The 12,315-nt window shown below is 35.4% G+C and overlaps 2 protein-coding genes across 2 annotated transcripts; both read left to right on the top strand.

Annotated features, from left to right (window-relative positions):
- The first annotated feature begins 920 nt into the window (after positions 1–920).
- LOC136801084 (uncharacterized) lies at positions 921–3,499 on the top strand. The gene is made up of 8 exons (XM_067057714.1): positions 921–1,151; positions 1,286–1,346; positions 1,501–1,561; positions 1,712–1,789; positions 1,934–2,026; positions 2,330–2,395; positions 2,576–2,623; positions 2,746–3,499. The coding sequence occupies exons 1-8, from the start codon at positions 1,022–1,024 to the stop codon at positions 2,818–2,820; spliced, it is 612 nt and encodes a 203-aa protein (XP_066913815.1). The 5' UTR covers positions 921–1,021; the 3' UTR covers positions 2,821–3,499.
- Positions 3,500–4,327: 828 nt separating this feature from the next.
- LOC136801067 (trimethylamine monooxygenase-like) lies at positions 4,328–7,741 on the top strand. Its single transcript, XM_067057692.1, has 2 exons — positions 4,328–5,573; positions 7,562–7,741. Exons 1-2 carry the CDS (start codon positions 4,344–4,346, stop codon positions 7,739–7,741), a joined length of 1,410 nt encoding a protein of 469 aa, XP_066913793.1. The 5' UTR covers positions 4,328–4,343.
- Positions 7,742–12,315: the final 4,574 nt, after the last annotated feature.

Below are 12,315 nucleotides of genomic sequence, written 5' to 3'. Positions count from 1 at the left end.
TGCCCCCATCTCATTTTCTATATGGAAATGCTTTGAAAAAACCTAAAAACCATTTACATTAAGGGGCGAAACCTCGTGCAACCATTGGGGAGTGCCTTAGCTACCCCAAGTAGTGTGGATACGGTTTTTGACACTCAATATTTTATCTGACCAGCCCCTTAGGTAAACCACAATTGAGGGGATTTTATAACTGAAAAAGATGAAAAATGTCAATACCAAAATGTGTTAGAGGCTGTTTTTTCATTTAAAAAAATTTCCAGTTAAATATACTGTACCCGAAAAACGTTTTATCTTTGGAAATTTCTTGAAGATTTCTTCAAACTTTATTTCTGATTTTTAACACAAAGTTGCATATTAGCAATGGCTAAGATGTTGACAGAATTCCATTTTTCAAGAAATTTTTTTTTTATCTTATACATAATTTTTGTTTCTTTTTCTTTTGCAAGAAAACATCAATGATGTCAAGATTATCCAAGATTTACCATGATTTAAATTTACTAAAAATTGCCAGATTAGCCGGTCATTGCCAGAAAAAACACTTTTTGGGAATTCAGATCAGATTTTTCTAATTTTACTCAAAGATGCATTATAGCCTGCATATAATATTGTTGATAAGCTATTTTTTATTTGTGTCTTTTGTGTGCCTGCATATAATATTGTTGATAAGCTATTTTTTATTTGTGTCTTTTGCTTTCTTTTCATCTTCCTTGACAGTTTTCGTCAGGTAGTTGCAATCAAAGTCCAGCTTGTTAAAATCTGTGGTTAACCTGATCAAGCTGATGAACTGATCAAAGCTAATGAAACAACCCGGCTAATAAAAATCCTTTTTAACCACTGGATGAAATTTCAAATGTTATACACCAAATTTTGAGTGTGCCCTACTAACCTGGTTAGAACATCTTTTTACCATGCTATGTGAACTCTGTTATCAATAATTTGTTATTTATTGTTTAGTTTGTATAAAAAGTAAATGAAGAACTTTTAAAAGCAAAACTTTTAAAAGCTTGTATAGGATACAAGGATGTCATTTGACAAGAATTACAACAGTACTTTCAAAGTTCTTGTTCTTGGGGAGTCTGGCGTGGGCAAAACTTCTATCATCAGACGATTTACCGAAGAACAATACCAAGAATCTTACATCTCAACCATAGGTATCTAAATATCTGTGGTGATTATTGATATTTAATGGAAATTATTGTACCATAATGTATAATCTTTTACAGTCAATTTCTTTGCATTGTATACATTATAAATCCAAAAAAAACTCGTTCTCTAAATTTCATAGGAATTGATTCGAGATCGAAAGTTGTAAACATTGGAGATGAAAATGTCAGGTTACAAATTTGGTAAGGACTGATATTATCCTGAAAAAGAGATTCAGGAATTACATTTTTAAGACAAGGACAGAAGACAAATCTGGACAAATCAATGAGCTGACTGTTAAATTTTCCGATCAATAAAATAACAGCGCATTAAAATTGTCATAAATGTCTGTTTCAGGGATACTGCAGGACAGGAGAGATTTCGAACACTTACAAGTGCTTACTACCGTGGTGCAATGGTATGTATAGATTTCAAACATTGTAAAATCGCCCAAACATTCAAAAAGATTATAAGGTATAAATAATAAGTCTATTTAGAGCAAGATAACCTGATGATCCACCCTTTCGCTTTTTATGTGGCCTTTTTATTATTTATTTTTCTTTTCTAGGGCATTATTCTAGTTTATGATGTGACGTCAGAATACTCTTTTTCCAGTATTACAAATTGGTTGGAAACAATTGTTCAGGTTTGAAAGATATTTATTACAAAGACATTGAACATTGATTAGTTAACTACTTATTTTTATTACTTACAAGTCAAAATCAGAATGTTTTCAAATATTTATTTACTTACACTAACTATGGAATGATCTTTTTTTGCATATTTTTAGAATGCGTCAAAGAATGTTTGTAAATTGTTGGTTGGGAATAAAATCGACTGTGAAGAAGATTACAAGGTCATCTCTACCGAAAAAGGAAAAGAGGTATCAATCATTATGAACTTGTCATTGATTATTCTAAAAACAACTCATCTAATGCCCTCAAAGATATCAAATTTGGTGGACCCCAAAGCCTACTATTTTAAAAGCTCTAGGAAAAAAACTCCAATTTAAATCAATTTAATAAAAACCAAGAAGTAAACAATATTTCCTGACAGTCTGACTGGTGATGATCATCACCCTGTGATAGGGTCAAAATGTTTTATTATTGCATTTATTAAGATTAACCGTAAATTTGTGTACAAAATAAAACGCCTTTGACTTAATCCTTTTATTTTTGTTCACTAGCGAGCAGATGACACAGGTCTCCAGTTCTTTGAAACAAGTGCAAAGACAGGAGATAAAATAAACGAGGTAATAAATTTGTCTTCACCTTTATTGAACATAATTTTTTGTACAAGGGGTTCGCATTCGAATTAACAAGTTAAAAACTGAATAATAACAACCAATGCCAATGGGAAAATTGAAAAAAGACGGTGTTCATTATATCCTATCTTGCCTACTTACACATTCCTTTCTTTCATAATTTTATAGGTTTTTATGGAGATGGGTAAAATGATAAATGAAGCAAAAAGGAAAAAGGTATATACATCAATAATAGTATCTCTAAAGTGTTCAAATTTATTTATGATAGAACATATAATACCCAAAATGATAATTATTTTACTTCAAGATCGTTATATAGATACTTTTTATTTTTTCAGCTGGAAGAAGCACAAGAACCCAATGTGGATCTACTGACAACAAAACAGCATTCTGGTAGTTCGTGCTCTTGTTAACACGTATGATTATTTGGTGACAATAGACAATTGTGAGCTACAGATTATGATGGGTCATTTTTTTGTCTGTAGAAGTCGTTTCCTGGAATAGGTCAGGTGTTTGTCCAGATCCCAGATTTCTATAGACAAAATGAGAGTTCCTGACACGCATTATCTTTGGACGAAGAGAGTTATGATAGGAATATCTTAAATTAAATTTGCACGCATTAGAATAATTTATTTACTTGCATTCAAAATGTTTGAAATTTTGATAGATTTTATACGCAATCTTTTTTATTACAGCATTACAGTTTCATTTTTTATGATTTACAAATTGTAAAATAGTTTTTTATTTGAGATTTTTAATATGGGGTTTCTTTTTTTTTCTTTAAGTTATATTCAACTTTGGCCAAAAGTTTTGTTTAAAATTAAAACTTACTAGTTTTGTAAAAACTTACAAAGTTTGTTTTAGGAAAAAGAAAGAAGATAAAGCTGGATAAAGTAATTAATTTTTGAAATACTACCAACACACATATGTACGCTTTTTGATAAAATCAGTAAATTCTGGCTGCTCTTTAATTCTCGAAAATTTTAGGCGCCGATTGGCTTGAGATGCTCTTTACACGTTTATCCTTAGACTAAAGTCTTTTAAATCCGTATTTTTAGCACCAACAGAAATATGAGGCCTATGTCAGCCAAATTTGATTCGCTTCATTTAGTACTATACAGTAAATAGTTTATCGAATCGGCATCGAGAAATCGGGAGGAAAACGAATCTTCCCGGATTAAAATAAAGGTAATACACAGGCTGAAAAATTTTAAAGTCTGAAGACAAATCACGCTTTTTCTCGAAATTTTTATATGCTTGTTACATGATATTTATTTCTGATTGGTTCGAATTTACTGACATTAATAAAGTTATCATATCAGCTGTAAGTTCTAAAGCAAGTAACATGGGAATAAAATCTCATGAATAACTCTTTCGAGTAATCACATGTTTTGACTGCACTGGTATAATTTTGTAACCCGTGTATTCAATGGTTAAAGTATTGTGACGTCACGCCTCATAAAAAATGAACTCGAATGTTTATCCACAACTTCCAACCTTCGTCGTCACAATCATCGCATGTATCTAGATAATTTTGTAGATTTTTACAGATATAAATGAATTTTTTGTATAGAGCTATATTGTTAGAGCTATTCTTTGAGGAAAAATTATAATAATTGAATGAATAATAATTTTAGACGATTTTTAGTTAAAGATAACTATTAGAATATTTAAGAACGAAATTTTTTTCATTATTTTAATTTTTTTTTAATGTCATTCGGTGAATTTTGAGAATCTCTCATAAAATTTGAGAAAAATTGATATGAGAAATGAAAGAACAGCTCGAATATCAGGACTTATTGTTTATTTGCTATCGGTGACACTAACAGAACAGTTTCCTATCTTTTTCTGGATATTCAGGAGTTAAATCAAATTAAATATGGTTAAAATTATTTTCTTCTTCTTCTCCATTTTAGAAAAAAACTAAAATCAAATAATGGAACGTGATGAACTATTGAGAACAAAGAACAAAACAAAAATTCGGATGTCAGCAAAAAAGAAACGAGTTGCTGTAATTGGTTGTGGAGCAAGTGGCATATCGGCACTAGTCGCCTTTGCGAAAGCTCAAGAAAACGGTGGTGAAATACCCGAAGTTGTATGTTTTGAGAAACAATCCAGTATGGGCGGATTATGGATTTATGACGGGCGTGTGGGCGTGAATGAATATGGCGAACCTATAAGAAGCCCAATGTATCGCGATTTAAGATTGAACAGTCCTAAGGAAGTTGAGGAATATTATGATTATACTTATGATGAACATTTCGGTCAAAAACCAATTCCCTCTTATTGTGATAGAGCAACTAAATTGGACTATCTGATTGGACGAGCTAAGAAATATGATGTTGAAAAGTTTGTGAAATTTTCAAGTGTTGTTATCAAAGTTGAGAAACTTGGTGATGAATTTTCGGTAATTTATAAACATTTACCAAGTAAGGAGAGTTTCGAGGAAAGCTTCGATTATGTTATTGTTGCATCAGGACTACATTCTATTCCGAAAACCCCTAATTATCCCGGTATCGATACTTTTCCTAGTCGGATTATCCATTCAACCGATTTTAAATTACCAGATGAACTTAAACTGATTGATTGTCTTTTAATTATTGGGACTTCATTTAGTGCCATGGATATCGCAACTTTTCATTACAAAATTGGCGGCAGGAAGACGTTGCTTTCGTACCACGGTGAGAAACCGTCGTTCGATTTAAAATGGCCTGATTCGGTCAGCTATGTTTCCGATCTTGCCCATGTTTCTGGTTCAGTTTGTACTTTCAAAGATGGAAGTCAATATAAAGTGGACATGATTGTCTTTGCTACAGGGTACGAGTTAAAGTTTCCATTTTTAGAGCCAAAACTACGTCTGGAAGCGCAAGGTTATCGCTTCGTTCACCACGATTTGTATAAAGGTGTTTTCTATCATGGGGAACCTTCTATGTTCTATATTGGAATGCTGATACCGATTTACACCTTGACTTTATACGAGCGACAGGCTTGGTTGATTAAGGAGTTTCTTATGGATCGGTTTACACTTCCTTCTAAAGAGGACAGGAAACTTGACATTGATGTTTGGATACAGAAAGCTCAATCATTACCAAAGAGAGGAGGTCCCTTAACCAACGATCCGATATACTATAATTGGTTACTGGATTATATGAAAGATATTGTTGAGGTAAGACTCGTCTACCGGGTGCGCCACAAAAAAGTTTCTCTCTTTAAAAATTTTTTTCTCGAAATCTGAAAATTTTAAGATAACCATACTTATTCTATTTGTGAGAAGAAAGATGAACTTAAATTTTGATGGGTCATTGTTTAAATTTGTTTCATTAGATCGAAAGTTATGTTCAATTGAATAAAAAATAACTTTCTGAAAGTGGTCAAAAACGTTAAAAATCGACCTATTAAATTAAACAGAAGCATAATTACATGAGTAAGTAAGTTAGTAAGTAAATCATTTATTTGTCAACGAAAGCGAGACTAGCGACCACACTCATAGACATAATGCTAAACTAAGGAGGTGGCCGCACGATATAATTACAACAACAAGTGAAAAAAAAATACTAAGTTTATAAAACGATCGTACTAGGGTAATAAAGTGAAATAATTTTCGTTTTTTAATCTCGTTTTTAATAAAAACAGAAAAAAAAAAACAGATTTAAAAAAGAAGAGAATCAAAAGAATAAAAAGAAAAAGAAAAAGAAAAGAAAAGAAAGGAAAATGTTAAAATTTAAAATCAAACTCGAAAAAGAAAAAAAAACACAAATCAAGTGTACGACGAGAGGAAATATAATTTGCTCAAATTTTTAAGACGATCCAATGCTAGTGTAGACAAATCATCGAGAGAAACGAAATTTTGAAGTTCATTCCAAACCAAGATGGATTGGTATAAAATTGAATAGTTACCATAAGTCACTGTTTTTACTTCGGGTATTTTTAGAAGTCCAGACTTACAACGAATTACTTCATGACGGTCAGTATCATTAAGACGTTTGTATTCAAGAGTTTGTAAAAGAGGAAGAGGTAATTTTCGATTCAAAAATTTGAAAAGAAATCGAGGATATTAAGGTATTTTACAAAGTCAAAAAATTGAAGAAGTTTAAATTCTAAAAACAGTGGAAAAGTATGTGCACGAAAGTCAGAGAAAGACATGATTCTGAGAGCTTGTTTTTGAAGAATAAGAACTCGACGGGCGTGGATTGTTTGGCGTTGCCCCCAAATCTGGGCTGTATAAGAGGCGTGACATTGGAAAAGGGAAAAATATAATGATGCTAGTGTTTTCTTGTCGACATAATGCCGAAGTTTACTTAGAGCTCCATTAGCTCGCTTCAATTTATTGCAGACAAAATCAATGTGGTGTTTCCAGTTCAGATGTTCATCGATGTATACACCAAGATACTTTACAACCTTGCTGGGTCTAAGCCGATGTCCGTTGATTTTGATTTTCAAGTCATAATCGATCTTCTTTCGGACAGGACGAAACAACAAAAGCTCAGTTTTACTAGTGTTGAGAGAGATTTTATTTGCTTTAAGCCAATTCATAAGAAGCTTTAGATCGATATTGGCTTGCTTAGCGATCGGTTTCAAGGATTCGTTCTCAAAAAAAAGCATAGTGTCATCAGCAAACAAATTGACCAAAGCATATCGAAGTGCAATATGGAGATCATTCACATAAAGGAGAAAAAGAAGTGGGCCTAAAACAGAGCCTTGAGGGACACCATGTTTCATATTTTTAGAAGTAGAAATTTTACCAGAGACTGAAACAAACTGTGATCTATCAGTAAGAAATGATCAAAACCAATCAAGAGCTTTTCCACGAACCCCGTAAAAATCTAGCTTTGATAGTAGGATAGAATGGTCGACGGTATCGAATGCCTTTTGTAAATCGATGAAAATAGAGCATCCATACTTACCTTCATCCAAAGCATTTGATATTTTGTTGATAGCATAGAGAAGGGCTGTTTCAGTCGAGTGGTTTGATCGAAATCCAAACTGTAATGGGTAGGTCGAGTTTGATTGGTCGAGAAAGTTCATCAGTCGTGAATGCATGAGTTTCTGGAAGATTTTGTCAATGTTAGAAAGAAGAGAAATTGGCCTATAGTTCTCAGCATCGAATGGAGAACCTTTGTTTTTGAAGACAGGGATGACTTTCGCTTCTTTCAGCTGACTTGGAAAGATACCAGTAAAGAAAGAAAGATTAATAATATCAGTGAAGATAGAAGAAAGCGTGTCCAAGTTGGAAGAAATAATTCGATACGGGATGCTGTTTGGACCAGTTGCCTTATTTTCACTGAGAGACATGAGAGTTTTGATGACTTGCTGGTTTTGAAGCTGGAGCAATGAAAAAGTCATTAGCATTTCGATTTTCGTTCTTTAGCCACTCTGAGAATGATGACGCGTAAAAGGAATTTTTGAACGAACTTCACCTGCAATGGTTTGAAAAGGAAATCGTTGAAAGCTTAGATACTTCTTCAGGGTTGGAAGATAAAGAATCATTGATGTTAAGAGAAATAGAGTTTGAAGAAGAAGGAGAAGATATAATCTCTCTGACGCCTTGCCAAAGTTTTCGAAGATTGTCTGAGTTTTGAAAAAAGTACCGAGAATAATGGAGTTTTTTACTAGCACGGATAAGAGATACAATGCGATTTCGGTAAAATTTTTATCTGTCACGAAGAAATTTCTTAAGATCGGGTGAAGAATCAGGAACTTTCAAATAGTCGTCTTTGAGGCTATCTCTGATGTTCATCGAGACAAGAATGCCTTTGGTGATCCAGGGTTTGAGAAGGAGGTTAGCTTGACGTCTGGTCAACTGTTTTCAGAGGAAACATGCTTATCATACAAAGAAGAAAAACGAGTCAAAAAAGAATCAAAAGATAAGTCAACATCCCCCCATTTCAGTTTTAAGAAGATCTTTCCAATCAACGCTGTCGAATTCATCTTTGAAAGTAGCCTCATCAAATTTGGACCAATCTCGACGAAAAGGAAGTTCAGATTTGTAGTCAGAATCACAGTCAGTATTAAGACTTAGAAATTGAGGAAGATGGTCAGATATAGCAACAGTTAGATTTCCAGAAGTTGATGAACAGTTAAAAGGAGAAGTAAGAATGTTATCGATAAGAGTACTGGAGATATCAGTGATCCGTGTTGGCAAGGTAATAGTTGGAAGAATTTGATAAGCACCAAGAATATCAAGAAATTTAGAGTGAGAGATTACAGAGTCACAAGTCAAAAGATCTATGTTGAAATCGCCTAATAAAATAAGATTTTTGTTTTCTTGGCAGGCTTTCTTCAGCAAAGGAGATATAAAATTTTTATTAAAAAGATCAACGTCAAGGTCTGGATGTTTGTAGTTGCAACCAACGATATAGTTTTTTCCTATTTTTTAAGACGATTTCAGCAAAAGTTGACTCAAGATTACCACAGGCTGAGTGCACTATCTTTGAAAGATCTGTGCGAGGTTTGCTTTTGAGAGAGTTAGAAATAAAGAGAGCAGTTCCCCCAACTGATGAGACGGCTGGGGTATCAAAGGATTTAAAGCCGTTGATAGAAAGTTCAGTGTTTTCGATAGAAGATTTGAGTCTGGTTTCACTGAATACCGAGAATGCTAAAATTATGATTGAGATTATGAAGTAAAGTAGTAAGATTGTCATGATGTTTTCTAAAAAAAGAAATGTTGAGATGAAAGCAAGAAAAATTTTGGTTTTTAGAGGAAAAGAAGCAAATTCTTGAGTACTATAGTATTGCAGTCGAATGATTAACGTGATCATCATAAGTAATATTATCAAGTTGATCGTCGATTTGTGAATCAAAATTAGAAAAAGATTTCGAGATAGAATTTAGATGTTTAAAATAATTTTTTAAGTGACTTATGTCTTTACCAATGGGTAATTTTTCATCGGATTCAAGATTAGGTAGAGCATCATGCCTACAAAGTTTACAGAGCCAAATGTTTTTTATGTATTTTGGTTCAACGCCTAAGCACTTTGCATGGGATCGTCTTTCACACTTGGGACAAAAATGAAAGGTTTTAGAAGTAATTTTTTTCGAGCAAACAGAGCAATCATCGTTTGTCATTACTGGAAAATCAGTGTGCAAAAGAGAAATGTTTCTCGAGCCAAAGTATAATAAAAAACAAGATATAAATAAGAAACGCTACAGAATGGCATACTGGAGAAGTGGGACGTGGGACGGTGGGACGCTCAGGTGGGACGCTCGAGTGGGACGCTCAGGTGGGACGGTAGTGGGACGCTAAGGTGGGACGGTAAGGTGGGACTGGGTGGGAGTGGGACGCTAAGTGGGACGGGTGGGACGTGGGGGACGCTAAGGTGGGACGTAGTGGGGCGAAGAGGGGACGGTAGTGGAGCTAACGTGGGAGGTGGGACGCTAAGGTGGGACGCTAAGGTGGGGCTAAGTGGGACGGTTACTGTAGTGGGACGCTCTTTTATTTGTATTTTGTCTTTTTCTTTTTATAATACAGTGAAGAGGGACAGGTCAAGTACTTATAAACAATACACAGATCGATCGAAATGTTTTTGACTTTTTTCATAGGAATGGATTATAAAATAAACATAAATCAATTTGATCGAAGCTTCAAAGACACAAAAAGCTAGTCAGTCAGATAAATCAATTTCTGGCTGCCTCCTCGGCTCTTTTTGTGTAATTCATTGTGTAATTTACGCCTTTCAACAATTCAACGCTCTTTTTAGCCGGAGGCTAATGTCTAAATCTGCGAGAACTGATTTTAAAGAGTATCATATAAAAAATGAACATTCCAATCACAGGGATTTCCCCAGAGACAAGATGTTTACTTTTCGAATTCAAAATTCGAATGAAAGGAAAACATTCGAATCGACAACAAAGGGTTACACCATCAGCATGAATAATAAAAGGCATACTGGAGAAGTGGGACGTGGGACGGTGGGACGCTCAAGTGGGACGGTAGTGGGACGCTAAGGTGGGACGGTAGTGGGACGGTAGTGGGACGCTAAGGTGGGACGGTAGTGGGACCGACGCTTAAAGTGGGGACGGTAGTGGGACGCTAAGGTGGGACGGTAGTGGGACGCTAAAGTGGGACGGTAGTGGGACGCTAAGGTGGGACGGTAGTGGGACGCTAAGGTGGGACGGTAGTGGGACGGTAGTACGCTAAGGTGGGACGGTAGTGGGACGCTAAAGTGGGTACGGTTAAGGGGGAAGTAAGGTGGGACGGTAGTGGGACGGTAAGTGGGACTAAAGTGGGACGGTGTGGGACGCTAAACGGTGGGACGGTAAGTGGGCGCAAGTGGGACGGTAGACGGACTGGGACGCTAAGGTGGGCTGGACGCTAAGGTGGTCGACGCTAAGGTGGGACGCTCGCAGGGGACGGATAGTGGGACGTACTGGGAACGGTAGTGGGACGCTCAAGTGGGACGGTAGTGGGGACGCTCTTTTATATGTATTTGTCTTTTTCTTTTTATAATCAGTGAAGAGGGACCGGTCAGTACTTTAAAACAATACACAGATCGATCGAAATGTTTTGACTTTTTTCATAGTGAATGGATTATAAAATAATAACATAATCAACTTTATCGAAGCTAAACAGGACCGCCCCTGAGGTCCAGGTCGTTCACTCGATATGCAGTAGTGTTTTTTATAGGATTTTTGAATTGGTATCGCATCGGTTTCGATAGTACGTTTGCTAGCGTGCCGGACTCAGAATTCTTGGACAAGAGACTTGGTAGTTCGGGCCAGGTAAATTTTCAGTTTGAAAAAAATTCTCCGTCGCGGCTGTTCTAATCATTTAGCTAGTTCACTCTTGGTGTTTCAAGTAGTCTTTAATCTTGCCATATGAATTAACAAAAATACTTTCCATTTGTTTTTTTTCTCCGCTCAATGTCAATTTTCAGGTAGGCCTCAGGTTGTTTTCCTCAGGGAACCCCCGTTCTATTTAATTGTTAAAAAATTCCTGACACGCATTCGAAAAAGTAGAATAATGGGCTTTCCACAAGTATATACTTTTAGATAAATACAACGAGATTGCTCAAGAAATATCTAACCCGGGCCTGTCCTTTTTTTGCCAATCATTTTCTAGACCTTCAAATCACTTTTTTCACATATTCATCAGTTTTTTTTTTTCATGTGGTTCTGAAAAGTGTTTATAAGTATAATAAAAAAGACAGCCGATTTTTTAGGCATTTTTTTATTTGAAAGTTTGGAACATCGTTTCAAGACAAGGGAATCATCACTCTTGACTCTTGACTCTCCACCCGCAATCAACCTTATCCTTTGAAATACTGTACTTGAATCAAACTGCATTGAGCTGAGGTGACCCTCCGGGGGGGGGTTACAAGTGCCAGTATGCTTTAGCGTGGGCGGCCGCCAATACGCAATCGGAATAATCATAGCCTAACCGCTCAGCCCGATACCCGGCGCGGCGTCGGTCAATTGCCTGACTGCCCCCCCCCCAATTTTTGTTTCTTAAAATTTAACCGGAATTTTCAACAAATACAATAAGAGCTAAAACAGTTTGATCAATGTTGACAAAACAAACAAAATAACACAATTTTCGTCGCACCCGTATAGGATTCAAACTCCTATAATCATTACCCTTAAGTTGCCGTTCATCGACTATCCACTCGGCCACACAGCTGATGTGCAGAGAGGAACAATGATTATCATGAGACCTTTATTTTGCCATGCCTTGTATAATTTTACCCGTCAAGGTATTGACTCTTAGAAATGATTTTAGTTATTCCACATGCAAGAGCCGCTGCACTAAATATATAAACCTCGAAAACTAATCATGTTATTTTTTTGTAATTAAATTTTGCATCAGCAGTTTCGAAACAAAAGCATGCTATATTTTTATGTAAAATATTTTTATAAAGGAAACGCTTCTAGGATTAAAGAAATAAACCAGCTGTGCTGGAAGTCAGCCCGAA

The sequence above is a fragment of the Clytia hemisphaerica genome, unplaced genomic scaffold (genome assembly GCF_902728285.1).
Source record: "Clytia hemisphaerica strain Z4C2 unplaced genomic scaffold, Clytia hemisphaerica genome assembly, whole genome shotgun sequence".
In the NCBI taxonomy this organism is placed as follows: Eukaryota; Metazoa; Cnidaria; class Hydrozoa; order Leptothecata; family Clytiidae; genus Clytia; species Clytia hemisphaerica.
The sequence above is the reverse complement of the archived record's forward strand: the minus strand, read 5'-3'. Positions and strand labels throughout refer to the sequence as shown.